A 25,080-nucleotide genomic window follows, 5' to 3' on the forward strand; every position below is an offset into this window, starting at 1 on the left:
TTGATTTCAACCTATACTACAAGGCTATAGCTACCAAAACAGGATGGTACATAGACCAGTGGGACATAGACTGGTGGGACATAGGCACAAAAAGGCCCATAGACCAGTGGGACAAAAATAGAGAACCCAGAAATAAAACCAAATACTTAAAGTCAACTGATCTTTGACAAAGCAAACAAAAGCATAAAGTAGATAAAGGACATCCTACTCAACAAATGGTGCTAGGATAATTGGCAAGCCACATGTAGAATGAAGCTGGATCCTTGCCTCTTTCTTACCTTACAGAAAAACCAAGGCAAGATGGATCAAAGACTTAAATCTAAGACCTGAAACCACACAAATTCTAGAAGAACATAGGAAAAACTTGTGTAGACATTGACTTAGGCAAAGAGTTGATAACCAAGAACCCAAAATCAAATGCAACAAAAGCAAAAAATAGATGGGACCCAATTAAACTAAAATGCTTCTGCACAACAAAAGACATTATCAGCAGAGTAAACAGACAATCCATAGAGTGGGAGAAAATCTTTGCAAACTATGCTTTCAACAAAGAACTAATATCCAGAATCTGCAAGAACTCAAACAAATCACCAAGAAAAAAAACAACAATTACAAATAATCCCACCAAATGTAGGCAAAGGACATAAACAGAAAATTTTTAAAAGAACATATACAGATGGCCAACGAACATGAAAAAATGCTCAACATCACTAATTATCAGGCAAATGCAAATCAAAACCGCAATGAGATACCGCCTTACTTCTGCAAGAATGGCCATAATAAAAAGCAAAATATAATACATGTTGGCATGGACGTGGTGAAAAGGCAACACTTTTAAACTGCTGGTGGGAACGTAAACTAGAACTACACTATGGAAAACAGTATGAAGACTTCTTAAAGAACTAAAACTAGATCTACAATTTGATCCAGCAACCTCACTATCAGGTATCTCCCCAGACAAAAAGAAGTCATTATATGAAAAAGACACATGCACATGCATGTTTACAGTAGCACAATTAATGACTGCAAAAATATGGAACCAGCCCAAATGTCCATCAATCAATAAGTGGATAAAGAAAATGTGGATATATATATATTCACCCTGGAATACTACTGAAATAATGACATTCATAGCAACCAGGATGGAGTTAGAGACCATTATTCTAAGTGAAGTAACTCAGGAATGCAAAAATCAAACATTGTATGTTCTCACTTATAAGTGGAAGGTAAGCTATCAGGATGCAAGGGCATAAGAACGATATAATGGACTTTGGGTACTTGCGGGGAAGGGGGGAAGGGGAGTGAGGAATAAAAGACTGCACACTGGAAACAGTGAACACTGCTTGGGTGATGGGTACGCCAAAATCTCAGAAATCACCACTGAATAAATTTTCCATGCAACCAAACACCACCTGTTCCCGTAAAACTATTGAAATAAAAATAAAAAACAAACAAATAAATAAATAAATGTAATATTAATAGCTATATTATTTTAATATTATTAATAAGGCTTCACAAGATAAGGTAACACAAGGTAACTTGAAGTTCTGAAATTGCAGTTTAATCTCATAGTAGCTTTATGTGTATGTATTTTTGATTTTCCCTTTTCCTCCTGGTAAATTTGGTTGAAGAGATTACCCTTTGAGGAGGGAGACAGTGAGGTGGCAATGGGAGATAGAAGGTCAATCTTACATATTTTGCATTATCTCTCAAGCAAAATTCAATGTCTAATGTCTTTTTGCCAAGATATTCATATCAAATTGACATACTAGGTATAGTCAGAGAATAACACCCAAAAGCACAAAATCCATAAAAAATAGTCTTTCTGATATTTGACCTTGTGTGTCAAAATGTTGAAAAACTAGTTAGCTACCACTTTCCCCTTGAAACCGAACCTGAAACTTTCATTTGAAATGACAGTTGTCCTTAAAATAATTTAAGAATCTACACTGCAGCTCTTACTTTTTCTATTTCAAAGATAACGGTTTTTAAGTTTATACTTTTGCCAAGTAAAATTAAAGTTCAGAATGAGCCAATTTTAAGGCCATTTTAGGAGTCTGAGAGACTTCTTTTTCTGGCATTGAAGGAGTTTACTAGTTCCAGTACACACTCCACATTTGCCACCCTGAGAGTATCACAAGTACTGCTACTGAATGATTGTATCATCTTGTGAAAATGAATCACGTCTCTAATTTCGAATTTTGATATGACGACCAAGTCTGTGAGAACAAAATTAGTTTACCTGTCAAGTGCAAAAAAAAAAAAAAATACAAAAAGAAAAATGTTTAAAACCATCTTTTTTCTAGGATGAATGAGCTAGGCAAATAACTTTTTAACCCAAACTTATCATGTAAAAATTGTCATGGAGAGAACACAAAAATTCAATTAACTACTTGTTCCCTCAGAAGTTAATTGTTGTTAGTCCTATTGTCATGTCTTTTTAATGCCTGTTTTTCAATTCATTGCTTTTTAGACTTAAAAAGGGTATCTCAAAGGCAGAGAATTCATTTGATATAAATCAGCTTATTTTTAGTCATTTTCCAATTTTCCTAAAATTTGTAAAGTCAAATTTTGAATACTAGAATAAGTATAAATTATATGTAAGAATTATTTGTGAATTTCAAAAATACCTGCCCCCTCTTTCCCTCCAATATGGTTATTCTAAAATAAATTACAACTTTGGAATATTCCATGCTGATTCTTATCCTAATAATGGAAACCAATTGAGTCATATAGAGTTATAGTTTCTTAGTAAGGCAATTATTAAGAATGTAATATCTTGTGATATATAAGTTTTATTTTTGAGTAACTTCAAATCTTTAGTCTCGTTTCACTTAAAAATACTTTTAAAAATCAAATTATATCAATAGCTATTTATTGAGTTCCTACTTTCTACAGTGCTCTGTGAAGGATGCTAGTATAAATAAAATCTTCAGAATCATTTAAAATTATATGAAAGGTTCTCTTTTTAGTATGTATGTCTAGACTTTTAAGGAGATAAAATCTTCATAAACAAATTTCTCACAAAAGAAAGCAATAAATATATAAGGTGACAGATATGTTAGCTTGATTTAATGATTTCAAAATGTATACAAGTATCAAGACATTACCTGTGTACTGTAAATATATACAATTTTTATTTGTCAATTATACCTGGATAAAGTTGGAGGGAAAACTACAGAGATTTCTCCTTTACAGAAAAGAGAAAATTAAAATGGGGGGAACTAAGAGGTATTTTTTTTTTTTTTAGAGAGCTTTAAATATATTATAAAATCATAGATTTTGGAGGCAGGATAAAATCTTAAATTCTTAAGAGTATTTATTTAATTTTACTAGAACTATACATATTATATGCCTACTTTGAACAAATGCAAACTTAACTGATAATCTAGCCATTTAATTTTAGCAACATAAATATGGCCACAGATTCAACCAGGTATTTTTGAATTGACTCTATGCCAACTCACAACTTAGTTCTAAGTATATTTTGCTGAAAATAATGAGAAACACATTTCTACGGTTCTAAATTTGGGACTTCTTTTTACTGACAGAAAAATTCTCTAGATATGAATGACTGTATTCCTAAATAGCTAACATGTGCTCTCTAGTTCATTTTGCTTAGGCCCAAACATTCATATTTACCATATCCTGCCTTGTATGTATTGACCTGCCATCCATAAAAAAGTGGATGCGTTTGAAACAGGAATCGTGATTCTTTACATTCAGCCTTCTGTAGTTTCTAACTCAGGGCTTTCAACCTAGTGCAATTTAAAAATATATATGGGAAGGAAAGGGAAAAAAGAGAGCAAGCTATATATCTGAGTTGTTGTTAAGTTGCTAACACGTGTTTTGTGTGTGTGTGTTTCTTCATATGTACTGATTCATTAGCTTCAATTAAAATGAAAAATGCTCAATTAATCATTTATTTTAAAATATATAATTGCTGTCTCATGGTGTGATGACTCCATTTGCAATCAGTCCTACCCAGGAGTGGTAGAAAGAGTACTGACTTTGGCACAGAATTCTAACTCAGCGACCTACTAAGTTTGTCACCTTGGCTGAGCTACCCAACCTCTTCAAGCCTCGGTAGCCTTCCTTGTAAAAAGGGGTTGCTAATACTTAGACTTCTGATTCATTGTGAAGAGAGAATATAATAGATTTTAATATCTATGCTGCTTGCCTCTCACTAGGAATGTGATTGTGAGTAATTAATCTCTCTAATCCCTAGTTTCCCTGTCTATTCAACTAACATTTATTAAGTCACTCAACGAATATCACCAAGTTTCTAGTAAGCTCCAGGAATGCACACATACACAAATATCCCTATTAAAGAAAATACAAGAAACTAGAGAGCACAAAGACAAAATGGGGACATTTTGTCTTCTATACTGAGAGTTAAGAGAAATGTCCTGGTGGAGAAGATATCTGAACGAGTCTTCAAATAGGAATAAATGTTAGCCAAATGAGCAAAGTTTGACAGGGATTTCTAGATGAGAGAATAAAGGCATAAGGGTGTAAAACAGTATGGTTTGTATGCGAACACCCTAAGGAAGCTGCTATTTGATAGAGTTTAGAATATACAGAAAATGGGAGAAAATGAAACTAGAAAATAAAAGAATAGATCCAGGTCAGAGGGAGCTTAGATTTATTTTGTAGACACTCTGAAAGGTTTTAAGCAAGGACATAACATAGAATTCATTGGAGAAAGAAATCACTGTAGCTAAAGCGAGCAGAATCTATTTAAGAAGTGAGAGGTGGGCATTAGGAAGACAAAGGACAAGTTAGAAGGCTGTGGCATTCATCAAAGTGGAAATTATGCTCGAATTATACTAATACCATAGTACAATTTATAGGAGCAGGTTTAAGAAATATTTAGGGCATAAAATAGATATGACTTAGTGATTTCTTTGTTGTGTGCAAAGAGAGAGAAGCAGAGTGGATGTCTTGGTCTCTGGCAATTAATTGAAGTTCCAAATAAAAGAGAAATAGCAAGTTTTGGAAAGGAGATAAATAATTATTTCAGTTGAGAACATGTTGAATTTGAGATTGCAGTCAGACACATACAGCAAGCAAATGGGTAACTGAGCTTAGAGAGATAAGACCTGAAGACAGACATTTGAGGTATCTATAAAATATTGCCTACCTTCCAAGATGATGCTAAGGATTAAATTAGCTAATGTGCATAAAGTGGCTAATGCTACACAGCACTGTAAATAAAATAAATCGGATGGCTTATTTAAGTACTTTACTCAAAAATGTAATTACCATTCCATCCTGCACATAATTCTTGAACCAATCTCTGAATTTGAATAAAATCTGAAGTAAAAGTTACAACTTAACCTAATAGACTCTAAAACAATGCATTGAAGAAAGCTTAATAAGACGGCTGTCAATCTTCTAGTTATTTCTTCTCTAATCACTAAACTATTAAGGAGTTGGCTTAATGGTCCATCCTCCTCTAACTACAACTGAACAGTTCCTGCCCTGTTGCCTCTTTTGTTACATGCCTCCTGGTAAAAAGAATCCTGTCTTAGATCCTGTAAAATCTATCTTAACATAAAGCCTCTGACTTAGAATATATAATTTTTAAATTCACCAATATAAAAGTGAAATAATATAACAGAATGTATTAATTCAATTTTCAATTTCAACTAAGGTATCCAAGTCCTGACAACCTTGAGGATAATGGAAAAGATGAAAGAAGATGGAAAAAGTGGTAATTTTTCCTACTCTCATCCCAGTTTTTCCAAAGCTTCTTCCACAAATTATAGAAAGTGACCACCCACCAACATAGATAGAATAATAGATGTTCCTTTAAAACACTTTTAGGTGACTCTACATCTAATCTTTCCAATTTTCCCTTGTAAGCAATCAAAAAAACTTACAGTTGATGCTAATTCCTAACTATGGATATCTAAAAATAAATTAAGGAAATGGCATTGCCAAGTTTTGACTTGATTATTTTTTAAAATTCCTTTTTGTTATGTTTAAAACTTAAATTGAATCAGCTGGACATCACACATGGTAGAGAGCTAAACTTATTCACTGCTATTTTCTAATTATAGAGATCATTAGATCATAGACTGTGGAGTGGTTGTGGGTTGATAATGGATCATGAATCCTTTCCGAGATGTGAAGAAGTCTTGTCCTTCATGGATGAGGATGATTGAATTAGTTCTTAATATCAAGTAGAATAATCTGGCTATACTTACTTTCTTATTGTCAAATTACTCCTAAAAATAAGGTAGCGTGTGGCACTATGTTTGCTGGTCTGTATTTGCACATTTGCATTAGAAAAAACTCTTCCCTGTGATTGATAAAAATCCCCATATATATATACTGCTGGTTTTCTAGGTATAAAGTCTGATGTAATCCTAGCTTCAAAGCATTAAGGTCATAATTCTATAGTGAATAACATTGGATGATTACCTATTAGAGCAATATTTTCTAAACTGATGAATTAATGGACAATATATTTTCAAAACATATCACACTTTAATTTTCCTACTGCTTATACAGTGCCACAGAACTGTTTATGATCCTTAGTTCTGTCAGAAAGAAAAGGAAACAGAAGTAATTTTCCTTGTAATGAAATGGATGTAATGCTCCTCGAGAAGAGTAAGTGCCTTTTGAAAAGCCCTTTTCTGCACTGATAGAAAGGAGGAGCTATCACAGGACTCAGTTGGCTAGTTCCTTCTTGTGTTGCAATTGAAAATAAGTCAGGAGAAAAGAAGTAATGAGTTTCCTTTACAGTTGAAGGAATGTAATTTACAAGTTAAGAATTTATTGACCATAAAATTTGGGAAACTTTTGGAACCTAGGAAGTGGTAATACATCCCCACCTGAAATGGTTAAAGAAAGAAAAATTTCCAAAGCCAGAAGAAATTTCCAAAGCCAGAAGAAAACCTTCTAACAATTCTCAAAGCCACCCAAGCTATGCAATCTTCTAATATTTTATTCACTAAGCATTCAGTCAATTCCAACTAGGGTATCACTCACCTAGGTCACCGGCAAGTTTTAATGACACACAGTCAACCAAGATTTTTATGTTCTTTCTTCTTTTAGATTTTGATTAAAATAAAACATTCTCCTTTTTACCTTCCTATAGTTTTCCATGAAGCATAATCATACCTCTCCCAGCCTGTAACCAGTATTGTCTTCTTAAGAATGAGGATTTGTGAAATATCCACAGCTCCATCTTGCCCAACATTCAGTGTATGGTGACAATATCCATGGAAGTCCCATATCTTTAAGAGAAAAATTAAAACCACCTTTGAGACAGGAAGGTAAACTTTTGTGTTTATATTCTGAACTAGGATTAATTCATTCAGGATATGTAATCATTAAAGAAAATCAACTCATCATTGAATTTTGCCACTATATTACTCTAGTAATATTGTGAAATATCTACTTGGTCTTCATCCCCATTTCTCAGCACAATAACTTTTAAAGCCCTCAGACTCTCTCTAATGATAAGATAGTATTTAGTATGCTAATGATATGATTCCAGGCTGGGGATCCCCTAAATAGCTTCAGAGTGGGGGCCGGTCTCAAGAAACACCAAGCCCCACCCCAAAACCCCTAGGGAGCAGAGAGGAGTTTAAAGTTGAGCTCATCTCCAGTGGTCAGTGATGGAATCAATCATGCCTGTGTAATGAAGCCTCCATAAAAACCCAAAAGTATGGGAGTTGAAGAGATTCTAGACAGCTGAACATATGTGGAGGTTGCTGGTGGGTGAAAAGCCCAGTATGGAAGAGCTGTGTCCACATGCCTTGCATTATGCATCTCTTCCATCTGTCTGTTCATCTGTATCCTTTGTAATATCATTTATAATTAATGAATACATGTAAGTCAAGTGTTTCCCCGAGTTCTGTAAGTCACTCTAGCAAATTAATCGGATCCAAGGAGAGAGTCACAAGAATGCTGATTTACAGCCCATCAGTCAGAATCACAAGTTACAACCTATGCTTGTGACTGGCATCTAAAGAAAGAAGCAGACTTATGGGACTGAGCCCTCAACCTATAGGATCTGACTCTATCTCCAAGTAGCTAGTGTCAGAATAGAATTGAATTGGAGGACACCCAACTGGCGTCCTCTGGAAAATCTACCACAGAATTGGTGTATGGGAAAAATCCCTACACATATATTGGTGACCAGAGGTGTGTATTGTATTCAGTGTGATGGTAGGAGAAACTGACTTTTTTTCCTATATAAAGTCATGCATCACTTAATAACAGGATACATTCTGAGAAATGCATCATTGGGTGATTTTATCATTGTGCCACTATCATACAGTGTACTTATGCAAACCTAAATGGTACAATCTACTACACACCCAGACTATATGGTATAGTCTATTGCTCCTAGGCTAAAAAGCTGTACAGCATGTTACTGTACTGAATACTGTCAACAATTGTAACACAATGGTAAGTATTACTGTACTGAATACTATCAACGATTGTACACAATGGTAAGTATTTGTGTATCTAAACACAGAAAAGGTACAGTAGAAATATGGTATTATAATCTTAAGGGACCACCATCATATATGCAGTCTGTTCTTAACTGAAATGTTGTTCGACAGTTCATGACTGTACATATTTTAGACTCTACTTGTAACTCTATCAATCTATTCCAATAATAGTTCTTCAAATACTGTAAGTTAATATGTATTCTAAATGGAGGCACAATACAAAATCATGAAGAAAACCACTGTGGAATCTGTTGACATCCTGAAGTTTTCACTATGTCTAAACTTCTGCTTCCTCATCTGTGACACAGGAACTTTACTCTTCAGGGATGCTTGGAGGATTAAACAGCTGATACAGAACCTGAAACAGTCATCATTTATTAGATTTCTCATCCTCTACCAATAAAACCTCCTGCTGATAGTGGGTGCTAGACACAGTCCTCAAGAGGACGCAAGCGGTTCCGGTTTACCTGCTGAGGCAGTGGAGTGAAAACTGAAGCCCAATAGGCATACTTTAAGGAGAGCCTCATTAGATTAGTAGCAGTTTAAACTAAGCTCTACTATGAAACCTTGTTGGCACATCATGCACAGAGGTCACATTGGCACTATCGAAATTAAAATGCAGGCCAGGCACCGTGGCTCATGCCTGTAATCGCAGCACTTTGGGAGGCGGAGGCAGGCGGATCACCTGAGGTCAGGAGTTTGAGATCAGCCTGGCCAACATGGTGAAACCCTGTCTCCATTAAAATTACAAAAATTAGGTGGGACCAGGCACAGTGGCTCACACCTGTAATCTCAACACTTTGGGAGGCTGAGGTGGGTGGATCACAAGGTCAGGAGTTTGAGACCAGCCTGGCCAATATGGTGAAACCCCTTATCTATTAAAAAAACAAAAATTTGCCAGGCATGGTGGCATGCGCCTGTAGTCCCAGCTACTCAAGAGGCTGAGGCAAGAGAATAGCTTGAACCCAGAAGGCAGAGGTTGCAGTGAGCTAAGATTGTGCCACTGCACTCCAGCCTGAGCGATAGAGTGAGACTCCATCTCAAAAAAAAAAAAAAATAGCTGGGCATGGTGGTGCACACCTGTAATCTCAGCTACTCAAGAGGCTAAGAGAGGAGAATCACTTGAACCTGAGAGGCAGCAGTTGCAGTGAGCCAGGATCGTCCCACTGCACTCCAGCCTGGGCAACAGAGCAAGACTCTGTCTCAAAAAATAATAATAATTACTAAAAGGCCTATACCCTTTAAAAATTTAGCTTCTAGAAAATCATGCCACAGATGATTAAAAATTGGCTTAAATTTTGGCTTAAAAGTTCAGCTTCTAGAAAATCATTCACAGATACATTCATATATGTAAAATGACATATTTTCAAGCCTATTCTTGCAGCATTGTTAAAAAGCAAAAGATTTGAATCAATGTAATTGCTCACTAGTAAGAAAATAGCACAATCAGAATAAGGACTGTCTATGCAGTAGCATATAATGTAGCCGTAAAGAAGAATGAGTCATTTCCATTTTTCATTTTCCTAGACTCTGCCAAAACTCAACCACCTATGGAAGCTTGAGCAAGTTGCCTTAACTCTTTGGGCTTCAGTTTCCTCGTTTGTAAAATCAAGATGATAAGAGTACCAACCTTGTAGATATACGTATATGTGTGTGTGAAGTTCTTAGAATAGTGCCTGGTTCATAGTAAGCATGGAATAAATATTAGCTAACATTATTATTATTGTATCCATTTATATGAGTCAATATCCAAGACAGAAAAATGCAAATGCAGAACAGCATGTATAGTAGGCTGCCATCAAGAAACAAATGGCCAGCCACAGCGGCACGTGTTTGTAATCCCAGCTACTCAGGAGGAGGCTGAGACACTAGGATCACTTGAACCCAGGGGTTTGAGACTTACCCAGGAAACATAGTGAGACCCTGTCTCTAAAAACAAACAAACAAGAATGACTGAATGAAAATAAACAAACATATGGTGCTTATGGCCAGAAGGATGCACAAGAAAACAGTAACAGTGGTAGCCTCAGAGAAGGAGCTGGAAACAGCGATGATATATTTTCACTATACATCCATTTTATATTTCAAAAATTTTATTATATGCACACATTAATTATTCAAAACATTAATTAATTTAAAAAGAGACCGTTCAAAGCCATGATGAATAAGTTAATAATTTTAAGTCTTTGATTACATAGGTACTGAATTTGGATTCTAAATTATAAATTAGATTGGAAAATGTCATTCATTCTTGTTTCTTCATAGAATACGGCCATAGCAACTCGAACCTGATTTATGTGTCCTACACAGAAGTTGCCAGACTTCAGAATTCTGTTGTGCTCTTGTGATAAAGATAAATGCACCTTCAGAAGCAGTTATTATACTACTAAATTCACATTAACTTCTAAGATGTCAAAGCTTCAGTTGAGACTTGAGGCACACACATACTCTTCATCCATGTCACTATGTTTTCCTCTAAACATAGCTCTTACCAAGTCCACCTTAAATAATTTCCACAAGTAGGTATTGCAAAGATCTGAATGTCCCCAGGTCCTACTAAGTCCCTTAGTTGGGATTATTTTAGCAACATCTACAAGGTAAGCCTTACCCTAGATTCTATACCCAGTTACTTTCTGAGATAGAGTTAAATAGAACCTAATCCATTCACTCCAATGTTCAATTCATTCTCACACCCCAGGACTGGTAAGTGAGATATTGGCTTTTCCTATTTGCCTGAACCACTGTCTAATACTCCAATTCCAGTTATTTCTCTTTTATTTCACCTCAATTATTGGGATTATGGTTGTCCCGGTACCTTCACACATCTTATCAGCTCTCCTGTAAACTAGATTACTTTACTTAAACCCAAATCTCCAGTCCATACCTCATTCCATTAACCTTCTCATAGGCCAACTTCTACTAATTTCCAGAGATTCCCTTTTCAACGCCCCATAGCACTTTCCTCACACTAATAATTGCCAGCCTGTAATCCCATTGAATACTGAAACTTCTAGGATGTTCTACCTACATATCTAGGTAGCTTTCCATCACCCTCCCCTACAGCTTAACTGAGTGCATCATACACTACACCATGGAAGGTAGTCTAATGCCCAGTTTTAGCAGGTTTGAGAAACATTCAAAGTTTATTCAGGAAATTACCTTCTATTGTCTCATAGTGGCACAAGCCATTTCCAATCAAAGACTCGTTACTCTTGGGGCTGAGGGGAGCAGAGAAGATTCACTGGTGGGCATGACTTCAGATATCAAGTAACTAGTTTTTCATGAAAAGTTGATAATTTTGCAAAAGAAATTAGCACCTTCCTCCCAGAAGAAACAAATGATAAATATAGAATAAGAAACTTAGAAGCATCAAATCATGTTAGTTTAGAATGGATAAGATTATGATTATTCTTTCTACTATCTGAATTTCACATAACAAAAATTAAAATTACAAAATAGTTTACTTTTAAATATTTATTTCTTGAAAAATTTGCATCTATGACATTTTTTAAAGTTTACTTAAGTAGTCCTGATTTCTCATTTAATCAACTTTAAAAAGGGAAAACTACAGACATTAGCCGAAGCACATGAAATTATCCAGGCGTCGTATTCCCCAAAGTAGTCCCCTATTCACTACGATAAAAAAGGGGCTTTCTGAAATTAGTAAGCCAAGTTATATTTTCATTCTAAATAATTTATTCAGAAAAATTATTTATTCATTTTTCCACAGAGGTTTATTTTCCTAGCAGTTTTGTTATTAGATGGTTGGAATTTTCTCACTCTTATCATGTCTCATTTCTCTTCTTGCAATGCCAAAAAGGCAAAAATGAGAATATCTATAGCCATGTCTTCTGGCATAGTATTTTAATCTCCTCATATCTGGATAGAAAAGCATCATTGTGTTCGCACCTTTACAGTTCCATCTGTGCTGCCAGTCAAAAGCCGAGTCTCATTTGCATCAAGGGCCATGGTGCTGATTTCTGCGTTGCCATGGCAACCAGTAAACTGTTTGATTTTCTGCCCAGTGTCTATCATCCAGAAGGAAACAGTAGACCCTGTATCAGAGCTGATTACCTAAGAGAAAATTACATTTTAAAGAAATTAAATATAGTCTCAGAATCAACCATTTATATTTCAATAAAGACATCCAGCCTGTGCATTTCTAGTCCGAAGATCGCCCAATAGTCAGAGACATTTTTGTAATGGACTTTCTTTCTGTTAAGCCGATAACATTTCAATTTCGACTAGACCTGAGGTAATGAAGTCGTGATCCTCTTTATCAGAGGAGATAGGAATCTGCTTTCCTTACTCACCATTCAGCTTTAGTATCTAGAGGCCATTCCAAAATCAAATTCTGAAAATAAACTTACGAACCTTTCCCACTTAGATGAGAAAGCTGATTTTACTAGTCATGGTGCTCTGACACTATTTACTATATGAAAAGAAACATTTCACAATATAGCAGCTTTCATTTAGCATTCAGAAAAGAAGCTCTATCAGCCATTATGGAAAATGTTAATTTCAACGAATTACTAGAACTATGCTTTTAATGCCATTAGTCCTTTGCTTTCTTTTTTCCCAAACTACTGTGTATATTTTTATAGCTAAATGCAATTACTGATAGGTCACTAAAACAAACAAGCACAGGTTAAATATAAATCTACATGCACACTTTGAGAGAAAGGCAACAAGACAAATGCTGGAAGGGAAAGGATTATATACAGCAGTTCAAAAATGAGAAATTTTATGGTGGCAAGTGGACTGCTAATTTCAGTTCAAGACATTTAAGAGATTCATAGGTTAAAACCACCTAGCTAATATGACTTTGAAAACCAAAATAATGAAAGAAAAATAATAAGCACATAAATGCATAGCTAGGAAGTTGTCTAAAGCAATATGTAGATTTTACCCAGCACTTTGGGAGGCCGAGATGGGCGGATCACTAGGTCAGGAGATCGAGACCATCCTGGCTAACACGGTGAAACCCCGTCTCTACTAAAAAATACAAAAAACTAGCCGGGCCAGGTGGCGGGCGCCTGTAGTCCCAGCTACTCGGGAGGCTGAGGCAGGAGAATGGCATAAACCAGGGAGGCAGAGCTTGCAGTGAGCTGAGATCCGGCCACTGCACTCCAGCCTGGGCGACAGAGCGAGACTCCGTCTCAAAAAAAAAAAAAAAAAAAGAAAGCGTAAAGCATTTCTTTTTCTGTTTGGGTATTCATTACCATTGTATAAATGTAAATGTATTAATGATATGTTAAATTTAAATGCTGCATTTTCATAATCAAACGGGTTGAAGTTTATCAAATGTATATTCAGGACTGGCCATCATGCATGCATGCATTCATTCATTCATTCTACAGCCACTTGCATAACATCCAGGCTCCATAATGGCAATGGAACTTCACTGGCAAAATCCTGCTCTCAAGGAGTCCATTGTCTATAGTTTACACCTGTACATTAAAACCACCTGGGGAACTTTAAGAAGCATCACTGCATACCAGACCAGAAACTCTGATTCAATTGGCCAAGGAAATTGATTTTTACAGAGCATCACAGGTGATTTAAATTTACAGGCTGACCTATGACCTGCTGGTCTAGATGAAGAAACAGGCAAGAAACAGATAAATGCTAAACAATGTTTCAAGTTTAGAGGTATCACCTTTGGGTGCTGTGGAAGCACAGAGTGGAAAACCTGAAGTCCACTTGCTGGAGTGGGGGATTGGGTTAGGGAGTGGAGGAGCAAGGGGCAAGTCAGGATTCACAGAGAAGGTGATAACTGATCTGGGATTGAAGATGGAGACATATATTTATTATGAGATGTACCCCAAGCCCTTTCACTTATAATCTCATTGGGTCTTTACGAAAACTCTATGAAATAATGTTAGCACCATTATTTTACCAATGATGAAATTGAGTTTGTAATTAGCTAACAATGTCCCCAAACTTACAGATTTGAATTCTAGACATAGAAAGCCACATCGTAAGGTCTTCCTCTATTCCAGCACAGTATTCCAGACAACTAACAGTTCACTTAGGAAAGCACTTGGAGAATATTCCAAGAATGAGAAACAATGCAAAGCTTCATGGAGCCCGAGTGCAGAGTATTTGAAGTGACAAATATGGTGGGATTTCAAACGAGGAGGCAAGCTGAAGATGAAACTTTAGAAATCTCTGGTAAGCAGCTCCAGAGAATACTGAGTAATGTATAAAGTCAATTTTACTGGGAGAGGGCCCACAGCTTTCATCAATTATCATTGGGGGCCAATGATTAATCTAAAAGGTTAAAAACATTATTATTGTTCTTAATAAGGGAAAGAGTAATATAGTATTTTTTGTTGGTTGACTTGTAAAAATACTTCTTGCAACAGTATGGAGAATAAACTGGAGTTTTGGGAAGACCATTTGGAGGCTGCTGTAAGAGTACAGGTAAGAGATTCTCACCTAATAGAGTAGTTCTGGGGTACAAAGGAGGGGAACAATTGAAAGAAAGGGCCATGACTTAGCAACATTTGTATCTCAACAAAGAAATGAGCCAGGTGCAGTAGCTCATGCCTGTAATCCCAGCACTTTGGGAGGCCGAGGTGGGTGGATCACAAGGTCAGGAGTTCGAGACCAGCCTAACCCACATGGTGAAACCCCATCTCTACTAAAAATACAAAAATTAGCCAGGCGTGGTGATGCACACCTGTAATCCCAGCTACTCGGGAGGCTGAGGCAGGAGAATTGCTTGAACACAGAAGGCGGAGGTTGCAGTGAGCCAAGATCGCACCACTGCACTCCATCCTGGGTGACAAAACAAAACTCCATCTCAAAAAAAAACAAAAAACAAAAAACAGAAAAAAAACAAAGAACGGATAATGAGCATATGATCCTTTTAGCCCTTCTTTTTCTGAAATTACAACTCTAATGAGACAATTTCTTAAATGAAGTAAACCTGTATTTATGCTACACATTTTCTCTCACTGAAATCAAAGGTACCTTAAATATTTAATTACCATTGTTAAACTACTGTGTAATTTCTAAGACCAAATGATCTGGATCTTTGAAATAATGTAACAACACATTAATTATCATCCCATGTCATTAACTGTTTCTATTTGATTGTGTTTGTGCACTATACACCGTGTTTAGGAGCACTGGATCTGGAGTCAGGATGCCTAAGTTTGAATGTCAGCTGCCTCACTATTTTTCTACCTTGGACATTAAGGTCAAGCACATTACTTACCTTTATGCTTCAACTTCCTTATCTGTAAAGCAGAGTTATTCATAGTAACTACTTCAAACCATTGTTATGAAGTTTAAACAAACTAATATTTTTAAAGCATTTACCACAGTGCATGGCATAGCCATAAATAAGCCATAAAAGTTAAGTAGTGTTACTATGCCATCTAAGCTTTATTTACCTAACCTCTTAGGCTTGTATCACTGTGCATATCCAAATCAATTTAAGAAAAATAGTATCTTGCTTTCCTCCAACTATGACAGTGAATGTAGACAAATTATATTTTAGAAACCAGATTTTAGATGCACATTGAAATTTTGAATTATACTTGTGAATTTCTTACGGAAGTGCTTAGGAAGTTGGATTACATTCATTAAAGATAAAATCATGAAAGTATAATTTGCCAAGCTTATGTGAAAATTTTGATAGTGGTCTTTTAAGAAAAGGTTAAAGATTGTGAAGGATTTTATTATTTCTATTAAAAAGCATTTTTTGGATTTATTTGTTTGTTTTTATTATTTTAAATTGACACATAATAACTACATACTTATGGGGTACCGTGTGGTATTTCAATACATGTACACAATGTATAATGATCAAACAGGGTAATTAGCATATCCATCACCTAAAACATTTACTATTTCTTTATGTTAAAGCATTCAAAATCCACTCGTCTAGCTGTTTGAAAATATACAATAAGTTGTTGTTAACTATAGTCACCTTATAGTGCTATAGAACACTAGAACTTATTCTTCTGATCTAGCTGTACTAAAAAGCATTTTCTGAGCAGCTATTATACGTTAGCCATTTCAGTACCAAAAGATGGTACTTTTTATTTCCCTAACAGAAATAAAAGAGCCATGTTCAAAGAAAAGACTTGATTACCTGTTTGGGGTGGGCATCACCCACATTTCAAAGCATCTAATCATTCACCATTGTTATCTAATGTAGATATTCAATGAGGAATTAGTAATGTTCACTTTTTGCCATTTTATACTCTTTCCCCTGCCCACATGACTGAGCCCCAACATACTATTCACCAGTTTTCATCACCTTTCTCTACTCATTTAACAATTTCTCATGAAATCTAAATCAGTCATGATAACAGCATATAGCCAGTCTGATTTCATTTTATGGCAGTCTGCCTCACGGCACAGTTTGCGGGAAAACAGTGTGTTGAAACTGACTATGTCTCAAACATCCAACCAGTATTAACCAGAATCTCCTCTCACTTATGACAATATTGGAATACAAGAATAACAATATGGGTGAAAAGGCGTTCGAAGTTTAGTGAAAGAGGAGTACATTTAACATTACTTGGCAGATGAAGAAAATGGATTCACTTCATGACAGTGGAAACTGTGTTTGGCAAGTTGTTTTCATCAGCAATAAAGCCTAGGAATAAGTCCTGGCGTCACATTTATATGCCACATTTTAATGATACCAAATCTCTTTAAGTTTGCAATTTATTTCTGATTATCTCTTATCAGGCTAGACCTCAGCTGATGAGGATGGGGCCCTGACACTCTGCAGAGTGAAAATGGTGCTAACAACCACACTCCAGGGCACGTGGGCCTCCTCAGTCGATCGTCGTTCTGATGGGAACAGTCTCCCTCTCATGTACTTCAGTTAGTAACTGTTTAGGAATATGTGTCTCCATTTTGTTTCTCTCATCTGAAGCTGTCACAGCTAATCAGACAATTCTAAGATATGTGAGGTTGTATTCATGTTACCTAATTGTCTTATTGCTATTCCAATAACAGTAGGCACGTTAGTTGTCTTTTATGTGGATTTCAACTCCTAGGTCTAAGAAAAAAAAAAAAAAACAGAAACCAAAAATTACAGCAGCAAATGCTACGAGCTAACAGAGGGTTGAGATATTTGATTCCATCACTGTTTATGATTTTATTTATTTTAGTTAGTGCTGTTTATGATCCTATAATATAAAATAGGTTACTTCCTTTATTTCCATTTTGTAGAAAATCTCTAGAAGTCATATTTCAGTGAATAGGGAGGTGAAGACAATGATGATGTCTCAGAGTACAGGTACAAATTTTTCAAATATTTTAGGGCAGCCATTCTTTATTTATAAATCTTGCTAATTGGATTTTGTCTCTTCTTAAATTAATTGGTAATCTGCTCTTTCAAATTCATTATTTGAATGTATTGAATACCTGTAATAGGCAAGGCCCTAGATCTAGAAACTAGTGATTCAGCAGTGAGTAAGTTCTGTTCTTACATTTTGTCTAGGGAGAGAGGCAACAAGATCAGGGAAAAAAGCATATCTATCTACACACACACACACACAAACACACACACACATATATGTAAAATGCATGTGCATATATGTAATATGTGTGTGTATATGTGTGTGTGTATATATATATATACACACACACACATGATGTTTGGTGGTAATAAAGGTTATGGAGGAAAATATGGCTGAGAAGGAAGCAGAGGGCTTTTGTTGTAGGTGCTAAATTGGGGAATCTGGGAAGGTCTCCCTGAGGAATCATTTGTGGAAAGACATAACTGAGATGAAGAAGTGAGCCAACCAGATACTTGGGTGAAAAGAGTTGCAGACAAAGGAAACAGCAGTGCAAAGGCCCTGAGGCACAGTGTCCTTGGCACATTCAAGGAATAGCAAGGAAGCCATCAAGGCTTAAGCAGTGTGAGGGAAGGGAGGAGCCATTGCCTGCAGTCGGTGCACAGAGATTCAAAACAATCCAAAACTACCAAACTCCCATAAGAACTAGGGAACAAATTTTTTAAATGGAAAAAAAAAAAAAACTTTCCTCTTTTTGGCTAATATTAATTAAGCATTTACCCTTGCTTTATTTCATGTATCTTTATATATAATATCACTTGTTCTTAATAAAAATTCTGCAAGGGATGTATTATAATTAGTATTTTATAGATAAGAAAGCTGAAACTTGAGGAGTTGAATCACCCAGTCTGTGTAAAGTATTGGGAACTCTGCCGGACTCTAAAACTCCACCAGTTCTCTTATTCTAAAAATCTTCTTCTAAAAACAGTTAAGACTGTGATGATGAGAGAGGCTGAGGAAAGGGTCCTCTCCTATACTGGTTTAGTGTAGCTTTTTGGAGAGCATTTGACAACATTTGTCAAGATTACAGATGTGAATATTCCTTGCCCCGATAATTCTAACTATAGGAATTTATCCTATAGGTATTTTCTCATCAGTGCAGAGTTCTGAGCCCAAGGTGAAAAACTGCAACATTATTTGTAACAAAAACTGCTGGAACTAACCTAAATGCTTAAACAAAGTTTGGAATATGCATGCAATGGAATACTATGCCACTGTGAAAATGGACAAGGACACTCTTTAGGTAATGAGATAAGACTATCTTTAGGATGTATTGTTACGTATAAAAGCAATGTACAAAGCAGTTTGTCTGCACACATAAAATGCTCTCATTTTTGTAAAAAAAAAACCTATAAAATAATATATATTCTTAAATATTGAGTTATTAAATATTACATATCTATTTCAAAGAATAAGTTTACCCTGCAACAACACAGGGGTTAGAGATGCCTACCCCCCACACAGTTAAAAATTCATGTATAATGTTGTTCCCCAAAAAACTTAAGTACTAATATTCCACCATTGACCAGAAGCCTTACTGATAACATAAACAGTTGATTAATACACATTTTGTATGTTACATGTACTACATACTGTATTCTTACAACAAAGGAAGCTAGAGAAAAGAAAATGTTATTAAGAAAATTATATGAAAGAGGAAATATACTTACTATTTATTGAGTGGAAGTCAATTATCATAAGGTCTTCATTTGTGTCTTCTTCACATTGAGAAGGCTGAGGAGGAGGAAGACGGAGGGTTGGACTTACTGTCTCAGGGGTGACAGAGACCAAAGAGGTGGAGGAAGTGGACGGGGAGGCAGGAGGCCAGGAGAGGCAGGCACACTTGGTGTAACTTCACAGAAACATCTTGTAATTTCTGTCTGACTTTTTTGCTTTTTCTTTTCTCTAAAAATGTTTTCAAATAGTACCAATCCCTCTTCCAATATGTTTTTTAGTTTCAGTGCCTATATTGTAGAAAAGTCTATGCCATAAAATAAGTCAAAAGCAGTCTTGAATAATCAGAATGCTTCTGCCAGATTGCCTAACGTCCATTATTGTCTAACGTCCATTTGTTTTCTGGCACTGCTTCTTCTATGTCTTCTTTCTCAGTCACTGGTTTGAAGGCACTCCTCTTCATCAAGTCATCTTCTGTTCATTCCTCTGATTTAGTGTTTATCACATCTTGAATTTCCCCAAAATCCATATCTTGAAACCCTTCACCTCACCCCCATTCCCACCGTTTTTGCCATGTTCACCATCTCTTTCATGATTTCCTTGACTGGCTCTGTGGTAGATCCTGTGAAGTCATGTGCAACAGGTGGACACAGTTTCCTTCAGCAGGAATTTATTGTTTTGGGTGTGAGGGCTCTCATGACTTTTTCTATAGCAATGATGGCATCTTCAATGGTGTGACCCTGCCAGGCTTTCATGACGTTCTCTCTATTCTGATTCTTTTCCATAGCATTGACGGTCTTTTTCATAAAATCCCAGTACCATGTGTAATGAGCCTTAAACGTCCTCATGACCCCCCTTGTCTAGAGGTTGATTTAGAGATGTTGTGTTTGGGGGCAAGTAGATCACTTTGATACCTTTAGTGTTGAAATCATGAGGTTCTGTGGGGCCAGGGGCATTGTCTAATATAAAAAGAACTTTAAAGGGCAGTCTCTTAACTGGTAAGGTGCTTCCTGACTTCAAGTGCAAAGTATTGAAGGAACCAGTTCAGAAAAAGCATTCTCATTGTCTAGGCCTTCACGTTGTACAGCCAAAAGAATAGCAGCTGATGTTTGTCTTTTCCATTCTAGGCTCAGAGGTTAGCAGCTTTGTAGACAAGTGCTGTCCTGATCAAAAACCTAGCTGCATTTGCACAAAATAGCAGAGTTGGCCTATTCCTTCCTGCCTTAAATCCTGATGCTTGCTTCTCTTCCTTATTAGTAAACATTCTTTGTGGCATTTTTCTTTCAGAATAAGGCATTTTCATCTGCTTAAAAAAATTTGTTCAGGCAGCAATCCTTTCTTCTCAATGATTTCCTTAATGGTGTCTGAAAACTCATTTGCTGCTTCTTGATTGGCAGAATCTGCTCCTCCTGTTATTTTGATATTTTTTATACCAAACTATTTTCTAAAGTTATCAAACTATCCTTTGCTGGAATTAAATTCTCCAGCTTTAGAATATTTCGCCTTTCTTTTGCTTTAAATTATTGTATAATAACTGCTCATTCTCTAATCATATTAGTCTATAGGTATGCCTTTCTTATAGCAACCTGCACCCACATAAGACCTATACTTTCAATATGAGGTAAAAAGATATTTCACAAAAAATATATATGGTTTTTGCACATGCTGGTGTAACTACAGCAATGGTTTCATTAATTTCTTTTTCTTTTATTATGGTGGTCCTAATGCTGGATTCATTTATATTGAAATGGCAAGCAACCACAACTGCAGACCTCAACCTATGGTACATATCAAGCAACTCAACTTTTCTTGCAATGTCATCAGTTTTCTCTGCTTCTTGGTAATATTTACAGCATCCCTAGTGACACTTCTTATGAGTTCCATGGTATTATTTAAAGTTTATGGTACTGCAATAAACAAGATGAAAATATGCAAGAAGTTCGAGAGATCACATTTTCCTGAGACAGGTCATTTAATGTAGAGAGCAACTGCTCATTTGGAGATGATTAGTATCACATGGCATTTTAAACAAATGCAACACTTGAGCTCACCACAACAGCAACAGGGGATAGCTATGAAATCACTGCAGTAGTGCAGTATGTACTACAGTTAATTTTTTTGTTTGTTTATTTTTGAGACAACGTCTTGCTCCGTTGCCCAGGCTGGAGTGCAGTGGTGCTATCTTGGCTCACTGCAACCTCTGGCTCCTGGGTTCAAGCAATTCTCTGACACAGCCTCCCGAGTAGCTGCGATTACAGGCACCCACCACCACACTCAGCTAATTTTTTTGTATTTTTAGTAGAGACAAGGTTTCACCATGTTGGCCAGGCTGGTCTTGAACTCCTGAACTCGTGATCCACCCGCCTCAGCCTCCCAAAGTGCTGAGATTACACGCATAAGCCACTGCACCCAGTCTGTACTACAGTTAATTTTATGCAGTTATGATTTAATACTATATCTTTTTGTTTGCATTTCTCTTGACTGCAAATGGTGCCATGTACAGTCTGTGTTTGAATATGTAAGTTTTGATAAATTTTAACTTTTTATAATAGATATTGTATATTTTATGGTACTAACTAATAAAATAGGCTAGTGTGTGTGTGTATATATATATATATCTTTTATGAGTTCATTCTATGTATAATATTTTCTTAATTTCTTTATATTTCTGGGTGATTTATCTGTATTTCTTTTAACTGTCGCAAAGATCAAAAAAAAAAGTTCCAATGCATTCATTTTTAAAAATCCATGTGAAGCTAGGCACGGTGGCTATGCCTGTAATCCCAGCTACTCAGGAAGCTGAGGCAGGAGAGTCACTTGAGGCCAGGAGTTCGAGGCTGCAGTGAGCCATGATCATGCCACACACTCCAGCCTGGACAACACAGTGAAGAAAAAAAAAAAAAAAAATCAGATACATATGACCCCTCACAGTTCAAACCAGTGAAGTTGAAGGGTCAACTGTATATATAAAGAAAAATATATATTCACTTGTTTAAGAGTAGAATAGCCCTTAAACATTGCTTGTGGAAGTCATAAAACTGGTTGCCTACAGGAAAGGAAACTGAGTAGGGGGATAAGAGAAAATATTTGCCATATTCCTTTTTGTTGTTTTGAATTTTTCAATATGTAAACATGTTATTTCTTCCAAACTAATCACGTTAAATAAATGTGTATCTGTTCGGACATGTATGTGTGTATGTACATGTATGTTTTAGTACAACCTCTAAAACTAGGAACTTCTTATCAAGTGACCACAGCACACAGCCTCAGAACTGACATATAACAAATTACAGCTTTAAGCTAGCCAAAACAACAACAACAAAAAAAAAAAACACAACTATATTAACAGAACGGATGTCGCTTGGTGCCCAGCAAAGAGGCAGGAAAGGAGAAAATTTTCATTGTGTAAATCCAGTTCTGTTCAAGAAAGAAACTCATGGATTTTGCACTAAGCGTAAGTCCTAAAAAGGTAGACTGTCTTGTACGATGGAAATAAATTTCCCTCAAGCCTGTCCTCTTTTCTCCGATTTTACAGTTACCAAAGGAACCACCAATTGAATTGTTTGGGTTCTCAAATACGTTCAATTTCCAAAAAAGTATGTGCAGAAAAGAGGACAAAAGATATGCTATCAAGAGAAAATTATACCTCATCCCTTGTTTTTTAAATAATGGAAGGCCACATGTTTATTATAAATTTTGGACATGCATATGTATACATGGAGCTGTTTGGACTGCAATAATCTAAATTAAGATAAGGTAACTATAAATTGTAAATAAGGTTAAGGGTGGAAAAGTTTACTATAAAATTTTGAATATGATGGCATAGATAATAACTTTGTACAGATGCTTTACATGTATACATAATGGAATTTTTTCACAAGAAAGATTTTTTTAGTGTTTACCTTTGATATATTTTTATATTGTGCCACAGTAAAGAAACAAAAAGCTGCAATTAAATGATGATAAAGCCAGGTGCAATGGCTCATGCCTGTAATCCTAGCATTTTGGGAAGCCAAGGCGGGTGGATCACAAGGTCAGGAGTTCGAGACCAGCCTGACCAACATGGTGAAACCCTGTCTCTACTAAAAATGCAAAAATTAGCCAGGCGTGGTGGCACACACCTGTAATCCCAGCTACTCAGGAGGCTGAGGCAGGAGCCCAGAAGGCAGAGGTTGCAGTGAGCCGAGATAGCACCACTTCACTCTAGCCTGGGCGACAGAGCAAGACTCTGTCTCAAAAAAACAAAGATGAGAAATATTTGCTTGTCAGTTAATCTTGAAGCAACCAAAGGTAAGGGCACCACCACTCTATGGTTGTGACCTGGACCAGCCCCCATTTTTAATAAATAATTTGGCAGTTTGTAGATAGTGTAATAATCAAGCCTCAAGAAACAGCATCAAGCCAGATAAAGTGAAGAGGGTCTAGTATTGAAATTTGCAAAGCCAGCATGCTTCTGGATTATGAAAACCCCACAGAGAATCTCAGGAGGTCTCTTGGAATAATCCAGGTGATCACTGTCTGACCTATCTCTTCATGTAACCAAGTATGTGATTAATATATTAGAGGTTAGAAGCGGGATAAAAAAGTAAGATTCTAGGAGGCATTTGTTTCTCAAATTATCTGATATTCATATCCTTTAGCCTAGAAATTTACTCCTAAGAATTTACCCTAAAGCGATATAGTCATAAGTATCAATGTATTTATCTACAAAAAAAAAAAATCATAATAGTAAAGTCTACATCAAGGGAAATGGATCAGTATATTACGATACATATATACAATGGGCTACTATGCTGCCTTTTAAAAATGATAAAGTAGCTCTACATTTCGCCACAAGGAAATATATTCTAATATATTATTGAATAAAAAAGTATGTTACAGAGCCTTGTTTATGTAAAATAGTCTATGCACAGAAAGATGTTTAGAATATGTTGATATCAGCAATAGTTTTGTATTTGAGTTTTACTGCATTGCTTTAATTTCTTACAATAATCATGTAACATTTTGCAGCAGTTACTAAAAAAAAAGTTATTTTGATAAGAAAAATTGTAAATACCATTTAGTCTATTAAAATTTGATGACACCTAAATGTCTAGCTTGATTATAAATGTGTTCAAGGTTCCCAACAAACTGAAACATTATCTATTTTACAAAAATACATAAACCTACATCATTAGGATGAGACTCATTGTGATAACACAAATATTTCATCTATTCTAGTTTATATATCTAGAAATACATGTTTTAAAATTTTCCAAATTCATGAGTGTTTTTTTGTTTTCTTTTGTTTTCTTGTAAAAAGCTTCATAAGAACTGAGTGCAGAGATGGTTCATTAGATCTGCTTCCAGGATATAGGATTGCTTTAATTCTTTCCAAATTGTACATTCCAGAGGACTCCTTCATCCAGTCCCAACTTGTTGTGCTGCTGGCTGTGAGAAAAAACTTTGCCAGGTGAAATAAAGTATATTATTTCTTTTAAAAGGCTTTGCATGGCTTAACACCACTTTCCTAGACTAGGATACAAGGGCCTCAAAAGACAGGAAGATAAATAAAAGTCACGGAAATGTCCCAAGTTGCTTTTATATAGGAATTATATTGGGTC

At 35.9% G+C, this 25,080-nt stretch overlaps 1 protein-coding gene across 1 annotated transcript in view; it reads right to left on the bottom strand.

The window, feature by feature from the left end:
* Window positions 1-25,080, bottom strand: part of WDR49 (WD repeat domain 49) — a 187,867-nt gene that overhangs the window by 69,826 nt on the left and 92,961 nt on the right. Inside the window, 2 exon segments of the mRNA XM_045386671.2 lie at window positions 7,132-7,247; window positions 12,384-12,548. Of these exon segments, the coding sequence (XP_045242606.2) occupies window positions 7,132-7,247; window positions 12,384-12,548 (281 nt within the window).

Source organism: Macaca fascicularis, chromosome 2 (genome assembly GCF_037993035.2).
Source record: "Macaca fascicularis isolate 582-1 chromosome 2, T2T-MFA8v1.1".
In the NCBI taxonomy this organism is placed as follows: Eukaryota; Metazoa; Chordata; class Mammalia; order Primates; family Cercopithecidae; genus Macaca; species Macaca fascicularis.